General features: G+C 41.9%; 1 protein-coding gene across 1 annotated transcript; it reads left to right on the plus strand.

Annotated features, from left to right (window-relative positions):
• The first annotated feature begins 485 nt into the window (after positions 1–485).
• LOC148333041 (SR-related and CTD-associated factor 4-like) lies at positions 486–17,784 on the plus strand. Its single transcript, XM_088301238.1, has 18 exons — positions 486–734; positions 2,643–2,726; positions 2,828–2,872; positions 2,940–3,101; positions 3,186–3,303; positions 4,335–4,456; positions 4,528–4,671; positions 4,743–4,813; positions 4,939–5,014; positions 5,265–5,351; positions 5,426–5,508; positions 5,594–5,778; positions 6,853–6,953; positions 7,025–7,138; positions 7,233–7,389; positions 7,472–7,551; positions 16,548–16,674; positions 17,084–17,784. The coding sequence occupies exons 1-18, from the start codon at positions 705–707 to the stop codon at positions 17,467–17,469; spliced, it is 2,172 nt and encodes a 723-aa protein (XP_088157364.1). The 5' UTR covers positions 486–704; the 3' UTR covers positions 17,470–17,784.
• The last annotated feature ends 595 nt before the right edge of the window (positions 17,785–18,379 follow it).

The following is an 18,379-nucleotide window of genomic DNA, read 5'->3' on the forward strand; positions in this document are numbered from 1 at the left end:
CTGTTTAATCCTGCTTCGCGCCTTTCTCTGTCTTTTTTCTTCTCTAAGCTTTCCTTTCTGATCTTCTTCCTTCCCTCCTATCTTTCCCTCTGCCTTCCTCACTTTGTCTCCTTTTTTTTTTTACACCCTTTCTTTTTTCATCTTAAAACTACCATTTGTGTCTTCTTTGTTTCAATAACTGCCCATATCAAAAGTGGACGCAGTAATAGTTCTCAAACTGAGATCCAGGCAGCAAAATTATTCACAATAAAATTAAACCAATTTTTTTTTAGAGAAAAAAGGTCTCTTTTGCAGAATTAAAGGTATACACGGATATTTTTTGTGTTATTAATTTGTTAAAACAAGACTATATCCTCGGTAAACTCAGACTATGAGCATGTTAGCTTTGGAAAAAATAAACATTTCCACTCCAGCCTCACGATGGCGGTAGTCGCCCAGAATCGCTTCATTGCCAACAACCAAAGGACGTCAAGGAAGAAGCCCGACGTCTGTGTGACGTCAGACGTTTATCAGCACGTATTTCGGGGCGGTACGCGGCTAAAGCTAAGATGCTAAACTATGTAATCCTCGAAGAACCCGATTTTCGTTTTTCTTTCGCTTAGTTACGTTGTTGTTATCGACGTCGACGCACATGGTGACGAGTTGCAAGAATAAAAAAAAAGCGTATTCTTTAGCCGGGTTTGTGAAAGCCAAAATAAAGAAGAATGGAAGCGGTGAACGCGTTCAACATGGAGGTAAAGTTTGCTCGTGTTCCGATTCTGGCTGGTCCAAAGGGCGACGGTAGCTAACGGCTGTTGCTAATCGTTTGTGTTCGTATCGATGGACAACGTTGATCGGGAATGTGCTTGATTGAAAATGAAATGCTTCTTCAGTGTGCTGTGTGTTCCTGTCAATCGTCGATTGTTTTAATTTGGTGGGGCCTGTGCTTTGGCAGTCCTCAAAGCAAGGCCTGTCTTTTTCTATGCCATGCTAAGCTAACTGCTAATGGAGGTCGCTAGGTTACCTCAACGGGCCACATTGAATTGTTAGTTTCATTTTATTTTCTGCAGATGACATGAACGTAACTGTTAAAATTTATCCCGCTTTAAACAGCGCTATGATTTCACTTCTGCTCTACAATTAAAAAAAATGTTCTATTAAAACGATTACTACCAAACCATCTAGCATTTTATTTATTTACTCAGGGATGTCAAGTCATTTCAGTTCGAGTATCACATTCATCTCAGTTTGATATGAAATGGGCCAGACCATTATATTCAAGGCCTTATAAGTTTAAAATTCCGACAATTCCAAAATGTTCCTATTTTTTTTCTGTGATTCGAATTTATTAACATTTTTCTTGTTTCTAATCATTTGAGCAATATGAAATTTCTCAACACAAATGAGTGCTATTTCTACGTGTATTATATAATGAAACAATTTTCAATCTATAAATGATCTTAAGTTTACTCACAGTGGTGCTGCTTAACTCATTTAATGCCATTGATGGCTTAAGACGTCAAATATCCATTTTTTTAACTTGGCTCGTTGTGAATGAGTTTTAATGTGCTCATGAAACTTCATTTAACCTTCACAAGTGGATCAAATCTAGAGAAACTGACAATTTTAAAAAGTATGTAAGTGGTAAGTATTCTATTAAATGGTTGTCGGTTTTCTCCCCAGTGGACAGAATAAGCTGCAATGGTTAATTTAATTTAAAATAAAAAAAGAGTCCTCTAACCCCACAGGCCGCAAGCCATATGTCTGAGACGCATGCATAATCTAAAGAGCTTTTTCAAGTATGCATCTTTTTTTAAGTTTATTTGTTGGTTTTGTCTTTGTGAATTGTGTGTGTGTCATAAAGAGGAATTCATCTGATGTGTAATATTGTGAATATGCTTTGTGTTTGTATTTTGGTGTCGTATAAATAAATATCTGCATTATCGTCCAACCGATTAATCATTCCGCTGATGTTAGCTCTTTTAAAATTGGCTGACTTTTGCCAAATGGTTTTATTTTTTTAACACATTAAATGAGAAGTCCAGTCAAAGTTTTTCTTTGCAATATGTTCCTTGCACCCCTCTCGTCTAAACATAGCATTCTGATTATTATTGTTTTTGAGAAATTTGAATGAAGCAGCAAAATCGATTCGTTCATGCAGTCACGTCTCACTTGTTTTCTGGGTTTGGTCATGTCATATACAAGATGAGCCCATCGGCGCTGTAATGTGCTTTTCATCTGACTGCAAAGTGGCAACATGGTCACTCCATGAGATGGATTTTGCTGCTTATGTCATATTCCACTAACGCTATTTTAATCAGAATACTGGAAGACAATATCGTAAAACAGTGAAATGTCCCGCCTGTACAACAAAGACAAAAAAAGTTTTTTAATTCATTATGTATTTTTATGTTATTCTGCCTGATATTGGAAACGGCATCAGCCTCAAAAAAATTAGTGTGTTTATCCTTATTTGGGCTGTCCCCACGCATGTGTCTCCGTTTTTTTTTGTTGTCCTGTTTGTGTTACAATAAATAGACCAAAAATGATTACAATTCACAACTTGGCATCATTTACAATTTTGGCATGTGTGGTTTTGATTTTGCTGGCTTTGACTTTTCCAGTCGAATGATGTTTGCGTTGTGTTGTGTGCGACCCCTCAGTTGTTCTCCATGATTGACATGAAGCCGCCGATATCTCGTGCGAAGATGATGTCCGTCACCAAGGCGGCTATCAAAGCCATCAAGGTAGACTAAAATAAATATTTTATAATTTTACCAAATCTTACGTGTGTGTGTACTTGATTATGTTGTCCGTAATCACATTTTTTATTTATTTTTTTTGCTAGCTCTACAAACACGTCGTCCAGATTGTTGAGAAGTTCATCAAGAGGGTACATTGCCAGATAGCAAGATGGAAGCATTTTTGGTTTGTCTCTTAATTCGATTTCTTCCCATCAGTGTAAACCTGAGCTCAAAGTTCCCGGTTTGTACGTGGTGGACTCCATCGTGCGGCAGTCACGTCATCAATTTGGTGTGGACAAGGATGTCTTCGGGCCTCGCTTCTTGAAGAACTTCAATGACACATTCCAGAATCTTTATAACTGCCCAGAGGATGATAAGGTACACTTGTCTTTGTGTGTTTCGCTGTGGTGAACTACGACACAAAGTTGATCGCTGGACTTATTTCTTCCTTGTTTGCATCAGAACAAAATTGTCCGCGTGTTGAACTTGTGGCAAAAGAACGGCGTGTTTGACATGGACATTATTCAGCCTTTGATGGACATGGGTAATAGCGTCCCGTCACCTGCGCCGTCGGTTGAAGGTAAGAAGGGAAGTTAATGTTGAATGTTTCTTTTGGAGGTATGAGGACGCAATTTGTTCAAGATTGCTAATTTGGGACAAAAGTATAGAAATGAAAATATCTGTACTGTGCAAAGTCTCTGACAGTTGAGAATTGTAAAATGTTATGCAAGGTTTGTTTCTCTGGTGCGGTGATCGTGCTAAAAAAAGAAATTAAAATAAGTATAGAATTAAGAACATTTTGAAATGAAGCATGTAAATAATAATAGTTTTTTTAGGAGACTTGGACAAACAACAGAATCACAACTAAAATGTTGTTTTTGACTTATGTCAAACTCAAGGCTCGTGGCCCAAATGTAGTCCACAAGTGCTTGAAAGGCCCGTTTGACTTGAAATAAAGGAGTGTGAAGCAGGGATTGACGACAGGTGGAATGCGCCAACAGCCACACTTTGAGTGGCCAGTTTGGAAAAAAAAATAATAACAACAGCTGGTAGGACAGAAGAGCGTGAAGACGAATTAATCACTCATTCACAAATATCCGCCGTTATTGAACATCACCGTCAAAGGCTACGCGTTGATTAGCGCCGCCGATGGCATGGAGGGGTACTACGTCCCAAGCATGTGCAGAAGGGCGTCGCCGTCAGCTTTTGCGGCGGGTTCTTTGGTCATTTTTGGTCCAACGCGATCACAATCGTTGGCCACGACGGCCGACGTGGGATTGGTGTGCTGAGGCCTTTAGACAAAAAGTAGACCGCACCTCGGGAGGGAGCGTTTTCTGAGTCTGCCAGTGGAATGGGCTGTGACAGCGGCCATGTTAAAACTAATGGCTAATGTGGTCACTTTAAAGTGACATTGTGTTGAGTAAAAAAAAAAAAAAATAGGGGTACAAGCAAAACAAAATTGAATCGGAAAACCGGTTTGAATTCCACTGAATTGAATTGCTACCTTTTTGCAATGTACCATTCTAGAATGAACTTGACCACTTTGGGCTTTGAAGAGCTTTTACATGTTGTCACATACGAATAAACTTGTGTTTTCCCACGTGTGAACAGCTCCCACGGAGCCGCAGCCTCCTCTCACGACAGCGGTCCCCGTCGTACCTCCACCGCAGATGCCCACCTCCGATGCCTTAGCCGCCGTGGCTCAACTCTTCCAGTCCCCGCACGGTCAGGAGGTGAGCGTTTGCTGCCGTACCTTCAGACTCCCCAAGGATCGTTCACAAAGTCCACGCGTGTGCTCCCGCAGCTCCAAAGGATGCTTCACAACTTGCAGCAGGCAGAAAAGAGCCACACGGCCCAAAATGCAAACGGGCCAAACGCTCACCCGGCGAATGTGGCCCAGCCCAGAATGCTCAACGTGCACCGGGACGGAAGAAGCACCCTGGCCGAGGTAGTTGCACGCCGTCGACACGCGTCACGCTTTCACCTTTTGTCGCTAATAAATTGGATTCATTTCCTCAGAAACTGCTCGACAGGTTTGACTACGACGACGAGCCTGAGGATGTTGCCACAAATGACACAGCGGGCTCTTTGTGAGAAACCTTTTGAATCCTACCGTCAAATATCAATAACATGAAAAGAGCCGTTAATCACACAGACATTACGTGTTGATGTCATTCACGCCAAATATGAATGGATTTAAATTTTGTGCTGACAGAGACATCGCTGGACAGATGCACAACATGGAAACTGTTCATCCACTTCCGTTGGGACAGAACGTAGGCGACCTTGAGGTAGAAACACCTTCACGAGCAACTAATACTTCAAAATACAATATTTAAAACATTGCAAAAAGTTATGCATTCAATTGCATTACATGGCGCTAGTCTTATGTTTAATTCTTATTCTGTGAGTGCAAATCAGAGTTTCCTTTTTTTTTTTTTTTTGATGATGGGAAATTGACTAATATTTGCAATTTCTGGGCATCGGCTGCTAATACACCTACGCTGGTAGTATTTTATTTCTTTATTTTTTTATTTTCAGTGCGGTCGAGTGACAGGTGATGCCGAGCATCTCGCGTTACCCGACGGGTACCATTCCAGAAGTGACGACCAGCACGCCAATTCGCAGGTAAAGCCCGTGGTCGCAAAACGGAGGTTACCCTGGCTGCCATTTTGCGCTCACAATTTGTCATTGTCTAACAGGCAAATTCGAGGGAGGATCCAGCTACACATAGAGAAGGCAACAGACACGGCGCCTACGACAGAAGAACAAGATCCGGATCCATGTAAGAGGAAGCAATTCGAAGCAATTTTGCGCAATTTGCACATGGAGACGTTTGTGCCATGAACCTGCTTCAAACTGTCGCGTAGATCTCCGAGGAGAAGACGGTCGCGCTCGTCATCACGCTCGAGAAGGCCGAGGCACCGCCGCTCCAGATCGCGCTCGAGGCAGAGCCACTGGCGGCGCTCCCGTTCGCAGGACAGAAACGAGCGAGAGCGCGATAGAGAGCGACGGCAGAAAGGTCTCCCGAGCATCAAGAGCCAGACGCTCAGTGGTATGTGCACACGCGCCTCTGTGAATGGAAGAAGACATCATATCGTGGAAATCGTGCACATCACTTTATCGACGCTCTCCGACAGCTCGTGGCTGCCATGGGAGTTTTTGTCTTGAAAAGTCAGTCAAGCGTTTACTTTGAATTAAAAGTTGACCTTGTTATTGGTACCAGAATGATTTGCTGAACCTTCAAGCTCAGCAGTGATGATGGATGTGACTGGACATGGACAGCGTCATGATGATAAAATCCAAAGTCTGTGATTGTCAACATACGGTATTTAAGTTGGCTAATTTCATACAGGCGCTAGTTGGAATTTATTCTAACAACTAACGCCCACGCACTTAACCGGCAGATTGGCGACCGGTTAGCCAGTTAACAGCTGACCGCAATCCTGCGCTCACATTTGCTGACGTTCACTTCACTGAGCAGGCCAGGCTGTGCCGTTTGTATACCAACTCACAGTACTACTGTTTAGAATGAAATGATTGTGCCCTCAACTGGACAACAATTAATAAATGTGTGTTTCATGAGAGCGCCATTTGGCGATTTTTAATTGATAGTCCTTATTACAGCCCAATATCAAGCCATGAATCAAACGTCTTTGACGGTAATACCTCGTTTCGCCACGAGATGGCGCACATCTCTAATGCATTGGTGGAGGAGACTGCCTGGTCATGATCTTGATCAAATGATGCAATCTTCCGTGAAAGTCATACAAAACTCATTCACATCAGTATCGAACGAGTTGCTTGCTTGTTCCGACAACGAAGTGTGTGAGGAGCTGTTTTCCATCGACATTACTTGTTCAGTGGTCGGGTAGGTGCTTTGTTGGATGCCGTTTGTGAAGGTAGCTGAGCTTACGTGCTTAAGTTGGAGCAAGAAGTTTCTACTATTTTGCTGCGTTGGTTCTCCTGAGAACGTCTTTCATTTGAAAGTAAGCCGTTTGCAAAAAATTGGGATTGGCCAGTGTTTGTTTTTTTTAATGATCAGTACCATAAGACACCCAATAAAAGTGATTCTGTGTTGGGGATAAAGGCTCCCATGGAGCCGCATTCATTTTGTTATTTTTATTAGTGTGCAGCACAACACTGTGGGTTGGTCAACTGGACAAAAAAACCCAGCAGTCGGACGTCGTCTCCCTCCTGGAGGAGTTTGGCCAGATTGAGTCTGTCAACGTAAGTGTGCTCCAGACAAAATTGAACTTCTGAAATATGTTGACTCGTATCAAACTTTTATTTATTTGCAGATGATTCCCCCGCGAGGTTGTGCTTACATCGTGATGGTCCACAGACTTGACGCCTACACGGCCTTGAACAAGCTCAGTCGGGGCTCGTACAAAGTCAATCAGAAACCTGTCAAGGTACAGCAACACCATTTGGTCTTGATTTGCGATTGTCGGTTGAATCTCCATCACCTCTGGACTCATTTGCCGCTTCCTTCGTGCTCTCGTCTAGATTGCGTGGGCTTTAAACAAAGGCATAAAGGTGGCGCACAAAAAGTTCTGGGACGTGGAGCGAGGCGTCACCTACATCCCCTGGGCCAAAGTGAAAACCGAGGAGCTGGACAGCTACCGAGCCGGTGGGATGCTGGATCCGGACTCGCTCACGGAAGGTAAATGAACTCGGAATCCATTTTTAGCCCAATTGCTCGAGTCGCCCGTTCCTCACGCTGTCGCGCGTTTGTCATTGCGCAGAGTGGAAAAGCGTTCTGGGCCTTAACAAGCAACAGATGGCGGCCGTGAACGGCGACGGGACCGTCGAGGCTCAGATTCAGGTAACGCTCATGCAGTCTTTAAAACCTGTCCCTTCTCTTACTGCTGTTTTTTGTTTACTGCTTAACGACCTCTTTGTTGGAGGCTCACTTCATAAGCTCGTGACATGTTGGGGGAAAATAAAATGTAGTTTCTCACAAGTAGTGGAGCGTATGTGAATCAACTTCATTCTTATGCACCGGAGTCACACCAATCTACAAAACATTTCAAGTGGATGCCATAAAATGTCTTCAATACTAAAAAAAAAAAAATCCAGCACTGTTGCATTCGGTCCCGTGGTCACACAAATGCCTTTTAAGACTGCAAAGAAAGAACCTTGCTTGCGTTGCAAGACTTTAAAGACTTTGGTGACGCATGTTCACACGCAAGGGCGACTTTGGGGAAAACAATATGGCCGTGATCCTCAGGAGAACGTCTTCAAATCATGCGCTGCTAAAACAGCCACTCGAATGAAGTTGGGTGCAACGTTAGCCGAGTGGCTCGTTGATGACAAAAATCAACGTTGTGCTTAAAGCAAACTGGCAATCGAACAAACGTGAAAGAATGCCAATCGGATGTCGGCACATTGCAGTTGACCCGTGTGCGATAAAAAGAGCAAACGGTGGCGCGTTGCAATTGTAACTTTTGCTGACGTGCACGTCATCGACTGCCTATTGATTTAGTTTCCAGCGCGTCATAACGTTGTCGTCGGAAGCAGAACGCTCCGTCCTTCGGCCCAATAAGTTCGTCTGTTCCAGTAGTTTGGCAGACATTTCAGGTCATTATTTTTAGCAAAGTGCTCCAATGAAAGAGTTCAGCATTTGTCATGCCAATATTTTCTTCACCAAGCATCATTTTTTTTTTTTGTGTGTGTTGAATAAAGTGGGTGTTACGCAGGGATGTGATCCTTTCTCTGGTAGTCTTCGGTGGTCTTTTTTCCTTGAGATGGGAAAATGAACTTTCAAATGTGCTTCATGAACGAGCATTATTGGAGCGTCACTGGGGAGTGGAAACTTCGTATGTCCAAATATGCTCAATTCAAATTTTATTTCATTTGATTTATTTTTTTGGGGCAAATCGAGCATTCCTGGCGGAAGGTGCGGATGATTTTTCGACAATACAGTCATGAGTGAAGAATAAATTCGATACACTTGAGTTTTATGATCATTTCGATTTTTGGGATTGGTCATAATTGGCGGTGTTTTGCACAAATGCATTTATTAATCTGTAGTTTTGGCCAGCACGAATAGATTTTGCCGCTACTTGACTGTAAATATGTGAAATGCGCGGTGAGCGTTCTTGCCAGCGTGTTTAGCCGGTTGCGTGCCGGGCGACGCGGATGAAGCGTTTGCGGCGAAAAGATTCGCCGGGTTTGCAAATGTGAACATTTTGTGGCGTCAACGACATATTTTTAGTATGTCGCACAAGCGTAGACGAGCACAGCGTGCTGAAATAAAAACCCCCAAAAACGAGCAGGCTTGGAGAGTCGGGAGTGAGCACGTTGGTGTATCGGGTGAGTGTTTTGACTTGTTTGCAGCTGTGCAATTGTCAAGCAAGATGGCATTTAGCAGCCAAAGTCATAACACAGCCGCCAGATTAAAAAGCCAAGCTCGAATTTATTTATTTTTTCTGTCGGCGATGCGATATTTTGTGTTCGGTCTCAACCTAGCGTCACTCGTCTTAATTGTTATTCCACAAATGCAACATTAATCAGAATACCGTTGGGAGATGATGATGATGATGTCACTGCAGCCGTTTGTTTTCGAGAAATATTAAAAGCTTTTTGTCTTGGAAATGTGAGCGTAGACTTTGACGAGGACACTTTAGTAAGTTAGTAACTTATTTTCTCCACATTTGACATGATTTTGTGATTAAGATGTTTGTGGGCCAACCTGAACAATGTGTCATGCAAGATGGCCTGTTTTTCTTTTTTTTTTTTTTGTGCAAAGTTTTAGAAAATGTGACGGTTCCGCCCGCCAGCGACGATATTTGTATGCTCACTTTTTGAAAAGTGGTACAATGTTGTACATTATTTAGTGGAACTCAAAGCTGCAGTTTGCCAACTACTCCGTTCGTGTAGTTGGTGTGCTCGCTTGTCTATTTAACTCATTTTACAATTTAATCAGTTCATCACGATAGATTGACGGATCACAATGCATTTTAAAAAAAAAAACAAAAGTAAATAAGCTATCTTATATCCCAAAGTCTTAATGTTGCAAAGGAGCGTGCGCTCATGTTTGTGTGTGTGTGTTTTAACCAACCTCTTCTAAATACACAAAACTGTAATCCTCGATTTCCGTCAAAGTGGGTTTGGCCACGCCCATGGAATCTTTTTTCCCGTAGCCGCTGTGAAAATGCAGAATTCTCCCAAGCAGTCGCGTATTAATTTGAGTTGAACGTAAACTACGACGTTGACATAAGTGCGTCGAACCATCGGTGGACAAACGCTTCACCTGTTTTCCGGCCTGTTGCCACGTAAAAAAAGAAAAATGTTTTTGGAGGAGCAGAAACAAAATTCAAGAAAAGGTAAGCCGACGGCATGCTGGGAAACGCCCCCCTCCCGCCTCTCCCATCCAACCACTCGCGAACCGAAACTGGACCGGAGGACTAAAAGGAGATGACTAGCGCCTTCAAATAACACGTGACCTACCGGAAGCTTGCGTCAAGCCGGCGATGCTCTTGCCCAGTCTTGCTTTTGAGCCAACATTCTGTTGGGATGTACACTGGCCGGTACTACAAAATACAATTGTAGTCCTGTAGCTTTGTCCAAGCCCCCTCTGGCCACGCAAATTTTCAGTCTGTGCCTTGACTTTTGTGTTGACCATATTTGTGAGTGAAAACACTCGTCCGTCCGTCTTCAGTGAAATGAATGAAAGGCCATTATTCCAATTGTTGCTTTTGCGCGCCTTGGCCAGCAGGGGGCAGTGTGACACAGACACACAAAAAGAAGAGTTACACAACTGACTCAGCTGCAATAATATTAGTTGTATTATTTCCGTTTTGTGAGTTATCCGTCTACATGTGTTGCAGCACCGTTGGTGTTCCAACTTCAAGTGACCCGATTTGGATTAGTGCTAAATTGTAGATTTTTCTCATTAGGATCCTTTGTTTCACTCCCACCGGCAGATTATGAGGTGTGCCCAAAATATATTGATTTTATTTTTCAAAATCTCAAACTAAGTAGCGATTATGTGAGCTGGAGCCTTTCCCAATCGACAAGCACTCACATTCACACCGATGCCGAACATAACCTGTGTTGAAGCTAACGTGCAGGTTTTTGGAAATATGCAAGGAAGGTGGAGTACCGCAAGACAACATGCGAACGAACGTCACACAGGAAGGCCGGTACCTGTACATCGCTTGGGAAGACTCAAGATGAGAGAAAACCAAAAAAAAAGTCAGACTTCATCAATTACAGCCCTAGCTAACCTTTGAAAGAGGAAACCTGACGAGACGTCACAATTGCGTCAACCGACTCGAAGCACGGAGGAGGCCGCTGTATGAGGAAGGTGCGAAATGTGGGCCGTGACCCCGCCCCTCCCCCCCCTCGCCCCCTGTAAGTACAAGTCAGCTTTGGTTTCCATTCTCGTCCCGACGTTTGTGGTTGCTTGGATGTGCCCGTCGCCGAATGAAATTCAGACGTCATCAATTGAGTTTTGCGATGTTGTTGATGAAAAGAGCAAATGTCGTCCCTGAAGGCTTTTAACAACACAGACTGGCTCTGCTTCTTCTAATTGGACCCTCAAGGATCACATGATGCTGAACCTCGGTCCAATCAGTAGCTGCGAGCGATGCTTGCGACGTCCACGTTGGCTGCAATCTCACTTATAATAAATCGGATTATAGGAAAGGCGCGATTCTCCATTTTTGTCACCCAGCTTCCTATTCTTGCCAAGTTGCCACTGGATAAAAATAAATTATTTTTTTAAAATAGCCTTTGAAAATGACGTCCGTCCGTTAGCCAACGACTGAGCTGCTCTGTATTTGTTTTCAGAGTAGGCGTAGTCGTCGTCGCATTTCTTGATGCTTACCCAATATTATATGTTCTATGTGGAAACTAACCTGCGTCGTGATTTGGTTCCGTTGCAATGCCGGTCTTGCTGGTGTCACCAACAAAAGCAAAAGAAAACTGCCACCATTCTAAAAGCCAAAGCGTCTCCTTTGCTCAGTGGCCGAAGGTTCGACTATTTGAATTTTGGTGGCTTTGTGTTCGTCGCCAGCAAGACCAGCACAGCACGAAAACAGGATAGCTTCTACATTTTAAAAAATAATTTAAATACATTTTTTTTTTTAAATCAAGTTTGCTAAGTCTCAGTCCTCTTGTGAAAAATCTGCTATTTTATTTATTTTTTTTTTCATTTTTTCACGAGCTGTCCCCAGCTGCCAATCACTGCTTTACGTTAACGATAGCAGAAGCGGCAAAGAAAAGCTCCAGTGAATACAAATTGAGTTAGAGTTGCTTCATCAACATAAACGGAATGCTGTGATGTCACAGGCAGTCCAAACTCAAACGATATTTAAAAAGAATTACTTGATGATTTGTCAAAGTGGCCCTTGCCTCCTTTCATTTGTCCCGATGCACCTCGGGTGGAGAAAGCAGATCAATTTCATCTTGGATGAACCTCAGATCCATGAGTGTGGAAACCTCCACTTAAAACCAAAAAACTTCCAGACACTTGAAAGGGGGGGGGGGGGTTATTTATTTTTGGGGGTTTTGATTTAATTTGGATCTAAAAAGCGGAGGTGAGTTTGCTGTGCAGCCGCCTCTGTGAATGAACAAAAATGCAAAGGAATCCCGTTGGATCTTGGCGGGGGTGTCGATCAAAGAAGGGATGCCCTGCTCGCTGGCTCACCCGCCCGGCCCGGCTCGGCTCGGCCCGGCTCGGCTCGTGGGATTAACAAGGAGCTGTCGCTGATGGGATGAGACAAATCTGGTAAGAGCCGACACTGCATGAAAGCTGAGTGACTTCCCGTCATCAAAGCTAAAACAAGTCCCCTTTTCATAGTGATCCTTTCTAGTGAATTACGGGGGGGACAAATAGAAGAATTTCAGACAAAAAATTTGAAATAATGCACAAAATTATATTTGAATTTCTTCTTTGTTTTAACATTTTTGTTGTTAAATGTATTGACTAGCCACATGGGTCAATTTATTTTTTAAAAGACATGACTGGTGAAATTGTTAATGCAGTCTTTTTTCTGTTTTTTTCCCCCTCCAAATAGTTAAACATGCGGTGGGTCATAAAAGGGAGGTGGGTCGGTGGACGTCAAATCTGAATAGAGAGAGAGAAAAAAAATGAAAATTTAATTTGTCAATTTAATTGACATTTGAGCCTCGCAACAAATTTTGACTTAACGTCATAAATGATGTGACGTCATGCTGCAGGAATAATCTCATATTTGTTTCCTCCGATGATTTGCATATCGACTTGTTCGTAAACTTGCATTGCAGTCAAATTGCTGAACACGTTTGATGTCTTTCATTTAGTATGAGCTGCTTTTTTAAACATTAAGACTGCTGACTTCCTTTTTCTTGTACTTCAAAAGTTCAATACAATCCAACTTTATTTACGTCATGCATTTTACAACAGCTGGAGCTGAAACAAAAGCACATATTGAACAATTTATGCTTTGTTATTCACAAACATAGATTGATATTTCAATCATTATATTTCATTTGAATACATTTAATGATTGTACTTCAAAATGTCCCACCATATTCATCCACCCCCCCAAAAAAATTCTTCATGATTTTCGATAGTCTAGGCTGGGTTGACATAAACCCGCTTAAATTAAAAAAAAAATGTTAATCGCAATTATTTTAGTAATATTTGAAATCCCAATTATTCATACGATTATTTTTTTGGGCCGAGTACAAAACAAAAAAAGTATTCATGAGAACCATATTAAGACATCCAATTTATATTTAAGTTAATAAAAAAAGGTGCAAATGTACAAATTGGACTTGGTTCCTTGAATAAACAAACGTTTTACTGCTTTGTGCTTATAAATTGTCAGAACTTTTGTAAGATTTAAATAAACAATTTCAATATAACGTGCACATTTTTAACTCAATTGTACTTGCACGTACTTAAACATTGTAAAATGAGTGCAATTTTAACAATCCTCATTTATAATCATATATGCTATATATAATAATGTTTTTTTTTACGCTTATGCGATTTTGTAATCATTGATTAAGTTCACAGCCCCGGGCTGCCGTGCATGCGCGCGTGTGTGCGTGGGGGTGTTTGTGTGTGTGTGTGCGTGTGTGAGATCTGAGGGCAGTTGTGTGTGTCAGCCGTCCCACACAGATGAAGTCATCCTTGCAATGAGCGAGATCATCTCTGCTCTGCCTCCACACATGAAACCTTTTAAGTGATGATGTCATCGCAGGCTTTTAGAGACCTTAGTCTTTTTATTTATTTATATATTTTTTTTCATTTGCAACTTTACATTGTAACTCTTGAGCGTCATACTGGAAATGCCCAGCGCAGATTCCGATGCCTTTCTCTTTGTGTAATGTTTAGACTATTATTTGAAATTTCGTGGTATCAGGAATGCAAATGCAAAGACACGACACCGGTCAGCAGGCAATTTTACGATGAGATGGCTTCATGTGTCCCGAAAACAAATGAATTGATTTTCTAGCACGTCTGCTTTTCGAGGTCTTTTGTTTATTTATTTATTTATTTTTTTTAGTTGGACCGAGGCAAATTGACCATGCATTGGAATTTATTTATGGCTGTGAGGTTGCTATTACATATTATGTAATTGTTTATATGATTAGAAAAACCTGATGGTGAAAGTTTTTCTTCTTTTTTTTTTTTTTACCAGTGACCACTTGTCTGTAGCTCGGGCACTTAAAAACCTTTTCAATTTTCGTGCAGTAAGACTTTGTGTCCTATAACCTCAATCATTAAAATAAATACTCCTCAGAACTTTGAAAACTAACAATAATGTCTAATATTTTGACATCCCCTCCAGTGAATGAAAACGAGAGCAATCGGCACTTTTCTTTCTTTGAATTCTCGTCGTCTTTAACGACAAAAACGAAAGGCGTCAGTCCAATCGCAGCCATTCCGAATCTCGCCATTGAAGTTGCTTATGCGAGAAAACAAAAAACATTCAAATGGAGACACCTGAACATTAAAATATCTCAAAATGTGCCCGTATTGATGAAAGGTCAAAAGGGCATTGTCGGCAATGTTTTTTTTCTACTTCCTTTAAACTTGATGCGTAAGATGTCATGAGTAGTGAGTTGTTGACGTTTGAGGACTTGAACAAAAATGCTTTTCATCTCGAGTGAATGAATGATTCGATGTGTGGTTTTGCAGCCTTGGGGGCGGGTGGAGTTTTAGTGGGGGGGGTGACTTCCGTCCTGCTGCATAAGTGACAAATCCAAAAACGCGTCTTGGGTCTTTGGCTGCTGCTTCAAGCAATTGAAGTTCATGTGACGCAACGGCGACTCGCTGTGTTGGTTGCTCGGTGAAAATTATTTTTTTTTTTTTTTAAATGGCGTCAGCAACCGTAAAGCGGCTCAGGAACCTTCCGCCCGTCCATTTTCGATGGCACGTCGGTTCGCAGGTGAGCTTTAGCCCCTCCCAGCTGACTCTGAGCCCGTGGCGAAGTGCGGCCCCAACTGGTCGCCAGACAAGCGTGGAGCCTCACTCACGTTCGCGCCAGTCCTCAAAATGCTCCTTTTTCGGATATGCGAGCGGGAAAACCACGCAAGGAGCCCGAAGTACAAAGACATGAGAAAAATACCATTTTAAATATGGAGAAAAAAAACTTTTCATGTCATTCTTTTTTTTTTTTTTCCATGTTGTCATCAACCAGCAAGTGTATATTTTTCTTCCTCGTTGCTTTTGTGATGCCCAAAATGATTGTAACCATAGAACCAGGAAATGGAAGATAGAAGTGGTCCACATGTGGCTTCCTGATTGGGCCGTGCGTTACGGCAACAGCAACAAAGTGCTGTCGAACTTTTGTAGTTGCGGTCAGATGCGGTTCGGGCCTCACAGCATTTTCAAAGTACCGCTGTGGAACAGCATGTGGACAATTCTCGCTGCGGTCTCGCCACTCCATGTTCGCACCGACCTCTGCTCACGCAAGAGTTTGAAATTGTGTATAGGTGCCACAAGGTGGCGGCAAAGGACTACTTTTGCTTCATGAAGTTCCTCAATTGACTTGTTTACGTAGCCTAAATGTGCCACCAGATGGCGCTGGCTGTGGTCTGAGCACAAAACAGCAAATAGGTGAGTTTTCCAGCACATAATGGAAGATGGGTTTAAAAAAAGAAAAAGTGAGATTCTAATCTGTCAGATTTTGAAATTGCACTTGAGCAGTGGCATGCGAAGCGCAGACCAGGAGTTAACATGTTGCAGTACGACAAATGTCGCATTAATTCAGATGAAATTTGTGAATTTGACAAGGATTCTAAATCTATTGTAATCAACTATTTAAATGAATCAATTTTAAAAAAAGAATCATATTGAGTTAGTTATGTTAATTAGTATCATAATTTATTAGCACATTAAATTTGACTTTCACTTTTATTGATTAATCTCAAAGTATAAAACAAAACAAGAATCTGTATTTTATTAGTTGTCAAATCACAAATACTTAGACCTAACTTTTTTAATCTCATCTACACATGAGATGAAGTTATTGAACAATAATTAATGTATTATTATGAACAAAAAAATATTAAATTTAACAAAAATGAATTTAATTATGATATAAATTTTCCTCCTTTGTGACTAGAACTGTACAACAATCAACCTTACCTTACATATAATTGTAAAAAAAAAAAAATACTAAAAATGTTGAATTGTTGAATAAATGCTTAAACATGTCAATGAATTACTGTATTCAAATGATCTGTTTTTTTTATTTTTTTAAATCAATGGTGTGTCCCATCTGTCTGTTTTCCAAATACAAACGTGTCCCTCGCTGTATTGTCCTCCGCGTTTTTGCTGCTTTGTGAGGTTTGAAATTGCGCTTGTGTGTCTTGCAGGTTCCTGGCATCCAACAGGGGGCGCCCATCAGGAGCCCGCCGCCGTTCCTGCCCCCGGGCATGCTCTCTCCCACGGGGGGCTTGATGATGATGCCACCGGAGTTCATGCCTGACGCCACTGCAGCAGGTAGGACACTCACAAGAGCAATGGTGTCCAAACTAGGGCCCGGGGGCCTTTTTGCGGCCCACTGCACGTACTTTAGTGGCCGTCATCTTAGATCAAAATTAACCACCCTTATGATTGCAAAAAGAGATGGATAAATGATAAACATTTTTTTTTAAACCCAGAATTTTTTTAATGTTCGGGAAAATAAGCCAAAAATGCATTTCCACGCAAAAAACATGCTGGCAGAGACAGAAATATGTTATGTATAAACTAGCCTTGATGCAGCTGTGCTTGATTTCATTGTCCTTTAAAAATGTGATGTCAAGCCACTCACGCAACAGGCCGCAAGTTGCCCCCGAGCCGGACATTGGACACCATTTCTGTAGTTCCTCCTAAATCCCCTAATTGCTCATCTGTCTTTTCCGCGCAGCCGTCAAGTCCCCAACGGAGGTGACACTCAACCCCGAAGGAGACAAACCCTCGGACCGACAGCTCGGCTCCCCCACCGGCCCCATCATCAACCTGCAGGCCCCTCCCCCGCGGCTCCCGCCGATGCATTTGCCTCATCCTCATCCTCCTCACCTACCTCCCTTCCACTCGCCTCCCCACGCGCCACGGCCCATGTTGCCCGCAGGACCCGCGTTCCCTCCGGAAAGGTTCCGGATGGCTTTGCCCTTCCCCCCTCGCGGCCCCATGCTCCACCGGCCTCCTTTTATGCAGCCGGAGGGTATGATGGTGGAGCGGGTGGGGCTGCCTTTCAGGGGGAGGCCGGGCTTTGCAGGCTCGGCCCCTCGCCTCCCCAGGGGGGGCTGGTGATGAACCTCATCCTGGCTGTAAATACTGTACATATGCCTTTGCAATCTTTTTTTGTATATTTGAAGGAAAATGAATCTAGTTTAAATGTTAAGATGGAAAACAAAAAGCTTTATTGATCATGCTTTTGTCTTGAAGGAGCCAAAAGTGTGTTTTCTTTGGTCGCCTTTACTTTTTCACCTTTTGATGCAAAAAAAAAAAGATAAAAGCTGTTTTGTTGTTGTGGCGCCCTCCAGTGGCAGAACATTTGCCATGATCAACTAGCGTCATGGGGTATCATGTGATGTTAATAAAAAAAAGTATATTAATGAGACATGACATTTAATCTACTGGTTTTCTTTTTGTTAAAATAAATCTAATGAATTTTAATCAGCTTGATATTGTGTCCCAGTTCGTTTGATTAGAGTAATAAGAATAAAAAAATTATTTCCTATTCTATTCATTAGGATTATTTTATTTTATAGATAGGGTTTTGTACATTTATTTTATATTTTTTTATTAACTTCAGTTTCTAATTTGGATAATTGTAGCATAATGTGTCACCTGACCACATTAATGCAGTTTACTTTTATTTGGAATTTCTTTTATTGGATTAGTGACTAATCTGATCATAAAATTAGGTCATGTAAAATTTTGAGAGGACAATTTTTTTAGGTGGAGCTTGTACATTTTTTTAAAATGATCACATCACTGCAATGTTGCAGACTAAACAAATATTAAGTTTAACAAAGCTTTTTCATTTCATTTTCAGCCAACCCATGCTCACTGGCACTTTAATTTAATCAACCCTTTGCGGTTATTTATTTATTTTTAAATGTATTTCAAATGAGCCTCAGTTATCCGCGTATTTTTGCTATTCGCGGACTCGCTTGGTCCCTTTCGATTTTAGAAATGATCTTTAAAGATGGAGCTG

Source organism: Idiotropiscis lumnitzeri, chromosome 7 (assembly GCF_059441095.1).
Source record: "Idiotropiscis lumnitzeri isolate Australia: NSW breed Sydney's pygmy pipehorse chromosome 7, RoL_Ilum_1.0, whole genome shotgun sequence".
NCBI classification, from domain to species: Eukaryota; Metazoa; Chordata; class Actinopteri; order Syngnathiformes; family Syngnathidae; genus Idiotropiscis; species Idiotropiscis lumnitzeri.

Coding starts and splice junctions, on each gene's coding strand:
- LOC148333041 (XM_088301238.1), top strand. CDS start 705: ATGGAAGCGGTGAACGCGTTCAACATGGAG. Junction 4,672..4,742: donor GAAGAAGCACCCTGGCCGAG/GTAGTTGCACGC, acceptor TCATTTCCTCAG/AAACTGCTCGACAGGTTTGA. Junction 5,015..5,264: donor AGAACGTAGGCGACCTTGAG/GTAGAAACACCT, acceptor TTTTATTTTCAG/TGCGGTCGAGTGACAGGTGA.